Source organism: Phoxinus phoxinus (genome assembly GCF_949152265.1).
Source record: "Phoxinus phoxinus genome assembly, chromosome: 9".
Classification (NCBI taxonomy): domain Eukaryota; kingdom Metazoa; phylum Chordata; class Actinopteri; order Cypriniformes; family Leuciscidae; genus Phoxinus; species Phoxinus phoxinus.
The window spans coordinates 13,952,297-13,960,107 of record NC_136884.1 but is presented as its reverse complement, the minus strand read 5'-3'; the positions used below and the strand labels follow the sequence as shown (position 1 = coordinate 13,960,107).

At 39.3% G+C, this 7,811-nt stretch overlaps 1 protein-coding gene across 1 annotated transcript; it reads left to right on the top strand.

Moving 5' to 3' along the window:
- The first annotated feature begins 2,334 nt into the window (after positions 1 to 2,334).
- rps16 (ribosomal protein S16) lies at positions 2,335 to 5,387 on the top strand. The gene is made up of 6 exons (XM_079623884.1): positions 2,335 to 2,400; positions 2,490 to 2,541; positions 3,370 to 3,471; positions 4,814 to 4,910; positions 5,057 to 5,104; positions 5,198 to 5,387. Exons 2-6 carry the CDS (start codon positions 2,494 to 2,496, stop codon positions 5,341 to 5,343), a joined length of 441 nt encoding a protein of 146 aa, XP_079480010.1. The 5' UTR covers positions 2,335 to 2,400; positions 2,490 to 2,493; the 3' UTR covers positions 5,344 to 5,387.
- Positions 5,388 to 7,811: the final 2,424 nt, after the last annotated feature.

Below are 7,811 nucleotides of genomic sequence, written 5' to 3'. Positions count from 1 at the left end.
CAACATCTGCCTGACTCTGCTACTGTTCAGCTACCCCACACACACACACACACACACGGGCGCACGCACACGCACGCACACGCACGCACACACACACACACACAACTTCTCCACCAATTAACACCCTTTGCTTATTGTTACACATCTCACAAGCACACCTCAGCATAAACAGGGCAAAAGGTACCGTGAGGAAGTGTGAAATGCAAATCTCACAATCCTCTTCAAAGCAGCATTGCTAACAGAGGGCGTTACGGTGGAGGGAGAAGGGCGGCATGACAAAATGCATCCTGACTCTGCACCTCCAGTGTTTGTGTAATTAGTGACTGGAGAGGTAAAGAAAAGTGGGAAAGTGGGAAGATGCCGTGTAAATAAAGGACAGAGAGAGGATAGATAGATAGATAGATAGATAGATAGATAGATAGATAGATAGATAGATAGATAGATAGATAGATAGATAGATAGATAGATAGATAGATAGATAGATAGATAGATAGATAGATAGATAGATAGATAGATAGATAGATAGATTGATAGACAGACAGACAGACAGACAGACAGACAGACAGACAGACAGACAGACAGACGAAGGAATGGACAGACAGAAAGACGGACGGACGGAGGAATGGACAGACAGACAGACAGAGGAATGGACAGACAGACAGACAGAGGAATGGACAGACAGACAGACAGACAGACAGACAGACAGACAGACGAAGGAATGGACAGACAGAAAGACGGACGGACTGAGGAATGGACAGACAGACAGACAGAGGAATGGACAGACAGACAGACAGAGGAATGGACAGACAGACAGACAGACAGACAGAGGAATGGACAGACAGACAGACAGACGGAGGAATGGACAGACAGACAGAGAGAGAGAGAGAGAGAGAGAGAGAGAGAGAGAAATATTTCTATTTTAAATTAATCCAGTACTCTTGGGAATTTCTCAAAAACCATCAAACTGTTCATACAACAGAAGATCAATACTTCCAACTTTCAAATCCCTTTGAAACTCAGAATAATTGTTCAGCGTCTCACTACAGAAGTGTGTGTGGTTCAATGAAGCTGCCAGTTGAGTACCTGAAAGGCATCATTTTCTCAGTCTGATGTCCTCTTGTCTTGTTGTTGTGCTTCGGTGCCTTCACTTCTCTCTCTGTGTTAGTTAGATCCACTTTGCTTTTTTCTGTCAAGACAGTAGTGCACACATGGAACAGCCTTCATATCTCAAAAAGAACAATAGACTGATGGGAATGACTAGAGAAAGTGTTTTATAAGCATGTGCTAACTGCTAAGATAATAATAAAGTTTCCTTATACTAAGCTAGCAGTCTGATAACTTAGTAGGCTACTAGAGTATGATAAGATAATGATAAGATAACAGTAATGGTTGCTTACAATGGTTATATCCCTTTACTGATAAAGATCAAATGTATAACTAAATACATAAATAAAACCCTCATGTAAACAATAAAGACTTTAATATAGTAGCCTATACACTTAATAATACATAAAAGTCATGTTCTGTGACTATGTGTTGCAGTTTTATATACTTGCAGGATCCATTGATCCATTCTAGTAATTTTGCTTCGGTTTAGGGGCCATTTGATCCCAGCAAATACACATTATAGAAAAAAATACAATAAAATACATCATAATCACAATCGTAGTGTAACGTTAGCCTACAGTCAGATCATCTTATTAGCTAAAACTAGAGAAGCTATTTACCCTTGGGTATAAAAAATAAAATGAGGGTTGAAATTATTACTATAATGCTTTTAATGGTTTCCTAACCTAGCCGATACAATACATTAAAATCATCAAAAGTATTATCTAAATCTGAAAGATGATGCACTTGGTTTGCCAAACTCATTCTACTCCAATGGTGTTGATTCGAATGATTCTCTTGTAACAGAGCGCCATCTAGTGGCGAGGTGTAACATTTAGCATGTGGAATAAAAGTCACATCAAAATAGATTTTCTTTTCTTTTAAACGCTGGTTTCAGTCTGAAATACTGTTAGTTATATGATTATGTTATATAATATAATTATATGATGTAATGAATATTACGTGTATAGTAATAATCAGAATGATCGGATCTCCTTTTTTTTAACCTCTATTTCAACCTATGATTTCAACCCATCTGAATAGATATGCTAAGGAAAATGAGGTGGATCATAACGGTCTTCCAAATTAAATCTATAAATAATAGTTAATCTATTTACTTACGGCAATATGTGAATTTTGTTATCTTGTGAATGTGAAGTGTTAACAATTAAAATATATATTTTTTTACAATGACGACTGTCGTAAACACAAAATTGTTTACGACAGCGCCCCTGCTTTTGCGCACGGGAAACCCTTGTGCGGCCTCTCCGAACAGCGCTCGAGCTCTGAAAGGTCTGTTCCTCAAGCAGTTGTCACCAAAATACGCATTTAAAGAATAATTTATGCTTAAATTAAACGACAATCATTTAATTTTTTTCCAGAATCATGCCAGCTAAAGGTCCTCTACAGTCTGTCCAGGTTTTTGGACGTAAAGTGAGTATTTAAACGCTGTATGTCCTCGTGCACGGCGTTGATGCGGGTTTGATATTAGCCGGCTATGCTAACAGATGTATGCGATTGTAAATGGCTGTGCATCTAATGTTTTATATAGTTTATGTACTAAACGTAGCCGTTATAGGTCCTATACTAGTATATGTGCTCTTAAACCATGTAAAATGTAAAATAAGTAACGTTATATATCCCGTGTAGATTATCAGTGAGTGATGAATAAAGTGTTGGTAATGGCTGTTTGCTGACACGTGGGAAAGTTCAGTGTGTACATGTACATCAGTAATTCATACAAAACATTAGCTTTTACATCTGATCTGCATGTTTTCTGTTGTTAAGTAGTTATATAGATATTATAGAGGGGCTTGTTTGTCTTACTAACTGTTAGCATGTAACTTACTTGTGTCTAGTATAGCAATGGGTCTTAATTCTGCTCATAATAATATCATAATATAATGTTTAACCCCGGTTTCACAGACAAGCCTTTAGCCTAGCTCAGACTAAAATGCATGTTTGAGCAGTTTTAACTGAAAACCGGCATATTCTTAAATATATCAGTTCCATTGTGTCTCAAGATGCACACCAGTAATGTGTATTTTCCTAAGGCATATTTATTAAAGCTACTTAAATGCCCTAATTGAACCAAGGCGTAATCCTGGCTTAATCTAAGCCCTGTTTGTGAAACTGGGCCTTATAAAATATCCTAAATGTGCAATGCTTTGGATTTAGCTAGATTTAAGACCACCGTGCTATAACATCTCAATAGTGTCATATTTTATGTGAAGTCTGATCTGTTTTTTTCACTATCAACAGAAAACAGCCACCGCTGTTGCCCACTGCAAGAGGGGAAATGGGCTTATTAAAGTCAATGGAAGACCCCTTGAGATGATCGAGCCTGCCACTCTGCAGTACAAGGTACTTAAATTACAGATAATTGAGTGCTTAGAATATAAATATTCAATCAGATTTTGCATTGTTTATAAATTATTTATCAGTGTATTTTAATTTTTAACGTTCATGTGCCCTCGTTATCATTAATCAGAAACTTTAACTTTCCCTCCCCTTCACGATGGCATTTTGTTTCATCCGTCTGTCACTCACATGAGATTGGAGCAATTAGCAAATGACAATGACCCATTCATTTCCTGATGGACAGTCAAGTCCTGGCTTTTTTCTTGTTGAGAAGCTGTACCACTAGGATCTGTGTCATAACAGTAAAGAATAGATGATCACAATGTACCCATATTTGGAATTTGCCTCTTCATTTAACCCATCCAAGTTAGTGCACACACATTAGGAGCAGTGAGTAGTGGACACACACACACCCGTAGCAGTGGGCAGCCATTCACTGGTGCGCCCGGAGAGCGATTGTGAGTTATGGCGCTTTTCCACTGCACGGTACGGCACGGCACGCTTTGGCGCTTTTCCACTGCATGGTACGGTACGGCTCGGTTCGGTACGGCTCACTTATGGCGCATTTCCACTGCATGGTACGGTACGGTACGGCTCGCTTTAAATGGTACCACCTCTGTTGAGGTTCCAAGCGTACCGATACTAAATGTGACGTGAAAACACTGCAGATCACTGATTGGTCAGACAGAATCGTCACTTCAGCGTCATTGTATTTGCGACACGAGACACTAAACCCGCTAGATTTAAATAGCCAGACAACAGTCAACGCGGTAGCACCTGTTTTTAGAGTATTTACTTGACAAAAAAAAGTAAAAAAACAAACAAACAAGAAATGGCTGAATCGTGGTCAGTGGACGAGGTGCAGACGTTCCTCTCGTTGGTTGCCGAGGAGCGGAAGTAGCACAGCTCTTAGCCGCACACGGCTACCACCGGACCTACAATAACGATCAGTCCCACCCACTTTGAAGCGGTACTAACTGCAGTGGAAAAGCAACCGAGCTAAAGCGAACCGAACCGTGCCGTACCGAGTCAAGTCGTACCACGCAGTGGAAAAGCAAAGCGAGCCGAACCGTTCCGCGCTGAATCGAACCGTACCGAGCCGAACCGAGCCGTACCATGCAGTGGAAAAGCGCCATTAGGTGCCTTGATCAAGGGCCATTTCCTGCTGGTACTGCGAAATCGAACCCAATACATTTGCGTTAAGTTCAACTCTCTAACTATTAGGCCACAACTGCCCAACTTTAAGTGTACCCCACTTATGTACATTCATCAGGAGAGTCCTTTAGCTCTGTATGAGGAGATTTTGTACATACGTCTACTAACTGAGTGTTTCTGTTTCCTTTAGCTGCTGGAGCCTCTTCTGCTGCTGGGCAAGGAGCGCTTCGCTGGCGTTGACATCAGAGTTCGCGTCAAGGGTGGTGGACACGTCGCTCAGATCTACGGTTAGTAACACTGGCTGATGGTGGAAGCCGTTTGCTCTGAATTGTCTTACCCTGAAAGTATTTGTACATGATGATCAGTGAACGGTAAATGGATAGATTCTGCAGTGTATAAAAACTTCTGTATTGACATTTCATTCTTCTTTCAGCCATTCGTCAGGCCATCTCTAAATCCCTGGTTGCCTATTATCAGAAATGTAAGTGTACATCATTGTAGTCATTATGTTGTGAAGATGAATGTGTAAGTGTCTGCATTAATTGTCATATTTCTCTATTTTCTCTTCCTCCAGATGTGGATGAGGCTTCCAAGAAAGAGATCAAGGATATCTTGATTCAGTATGACAGGACCCTGCTGGTCGCTGATCCCCGCCGCTGCGAGTCCAAGAAGTTCGGTGGACCTGGAGCTCGCGCACGCTACCAGAAGTCCTACCGTTAAAATCTCTCTGTACATTTTCATATAATAAACCTGAGGGGGAACAATTCTGTTGTCTTGAGGAGTTTTTCTTTAGACTGTGCTTGTAGTTTTGAGTTTGAATGTGTTCTGTGTTCAGTAGTCAATTGGCTTTAAATTCCACATAATTTCAAACTAGTTCACAAGGTTTTTGTATATTGCTTTGTGGGCACATGCCTGCTTGGCTGCTTTACTGTCTAATAGTATAATTTCCACTGAAATGCATTAACAAAATTATTGGTTAAAAGATTTGATGTACCGATAATTGAGGTAGTTTACAATTAATGTTACAGGTTAATTACAGGCTGATGTGTGCATGGAATGATTATGATAGTAAAATTAAACAATGAAAGAAATGGCCTGTTTATATTCTGCAAAAGGATAGTGATGTGAAATATGTAGAGCTACATCACATCTAAGAACGTGTTTTGAGTGAGTGTACTGATTATTGAACCACATACTAGCATTCTATTGTTAATTTTTTCATAGAAAGTTATTCACCGGTAATTGAATGTGACTTGAGTTCTACAACTGGTAGATTTTAAGTGCATGCCTATGGAGGGTCCTAAAGCAGCGCCAACTACTGGTCATTTGGAATTGAGTTCAATATTGTTATTCAGTAGTGTGAATATTCTTAACTTAGAAATTTCTTACAAATTATTGTAGTGTATTTTAAATGCTCTAATGGAGTAGCATTATTCTTTGAACAATATTATAAACCAGCTTTTCACTGTTTGTTGTACATGTGGTGCTCCACCTCTGTCATATCGGGTTCTTCTAACCAGTACTACAGAGATTTACAGAACATTTCCTTGACCGATGAAAGCGAAAGCAATGTATATTTTTATCCACTAGAGGGAGCCAAACATAGGTAGTCCTAAAATGTAGATCATTCGGGTCATCCGAAAGCACGTAATAGTAGCAAGCCTACTGATGATGACTGATATTGGAATTTTCCAGAAAAACAGCAAAGCATTAGTGTGAGCACAAGGGAGGAAACACTAAAGACATTCAGATTAAAGAAGCATGTATACTTGTGTTGCTTTTAATCTCTGTAATACATTCTCTAAGTCTTTGAGTGTGATTCATCTGTTCTGTAGCTCTCAGAATCTGGGTGAGGTAGCTAAGAGCAGGAGATAATGAAATAAGAGCTGTCTTGCTATAGGCCACACACTGTTGGTGCTCGGTCTGATGTGATTCACTTATGCTAAATGGCTGGTATTGATCCATTACTGGCAGTAGGATCACCAAGTGGACGCAGATGGTGAAAACACCGTCTTCCAGCTCTTTTGGACATTTGCATCATGCTTCTTTGCATGAGGATGCTTCTTGCATTACATTACGGTCTTATTCATGTAGATGCAATTAACTGTGTTGTCATACATATGACTATGGACCTAGAAAATGCACGGGTTTGATCATATGATGATACTATAAGGGTCCAGAATGAAAACCAACAATTGCTGGGTTTTAATTCAATAAAGTTTTCAAATAGGCTAATGATAGATCAGTAGGCTCGCCTCTTAGAAACAAGTGTAATTTGTCAAAGCACATTTTTAAATTATAAAATATTACGAATAGAACTTGATTCTGCGTTTTTATAATTTCTGAGTTACAATAGTTCAAATAAAATAAGTTAGCCCGAAACACAGGATGGCTTTTGAGGGTGGTTTTACTTGAAGATATTTAAGGGCGCATGCCCGATATTGCTCCCACGCGAGAGAGCACGACGTGAGCGAGCAGGACAGAGAGTTTCTTTTTATATGAAGATTAGACAACATAGAACGAGGATATCAGGGTGAGGGTGCGGGCACATTTACCTTTTTGGCGAATTTTCACGGGCGAATTATTATTATTATATAGCCTACTTTCATATGACAGATGTGATTAGTGTGTGTGTGTGTTTTGCTCTTATGGCATGAAAAACTTCTTCTTCTTTTTTTTTACTTTTCAGATGTCCACTCCATTTGTGTCATGTGTGGACAGTTGGTTTTAAATGAAGAGATAGGCTGTATTAAGTTGGTCACGCGGATCCACATTGAGCAACAGAAAGCTGCTTGGGTTGAAAGTGACTTCTGTGCTTCACTGTCGTAGCCTATATCAAATCGCTACATTATTGACAATAGACAATGGACGTTTTTTTTGTCCCCAAAATTTAAAGTCTCAATGCAGTCAATTTTGGAGGACAAATCGTAAATTACGTGCACATGTGCTGTCAGAAATTTAGACTGAATTTTGCTTAGGCCTACATAAATGCATAAATTGTGCGAAATTATAAATTGAATGAGGCCTATTGGCATTTTTTTTTTAGCTGAGAAGAACCAAAAGTAATTGAAATACTACATGGCGCATAACTTAATAATATGGATGGAAGAGTTTGTGTTGTTAGCTGCATGCAATTGAATATCAACCCCTCTTGTTGCTGATGAGTTTCAGACGGAGACAGTTCTGAC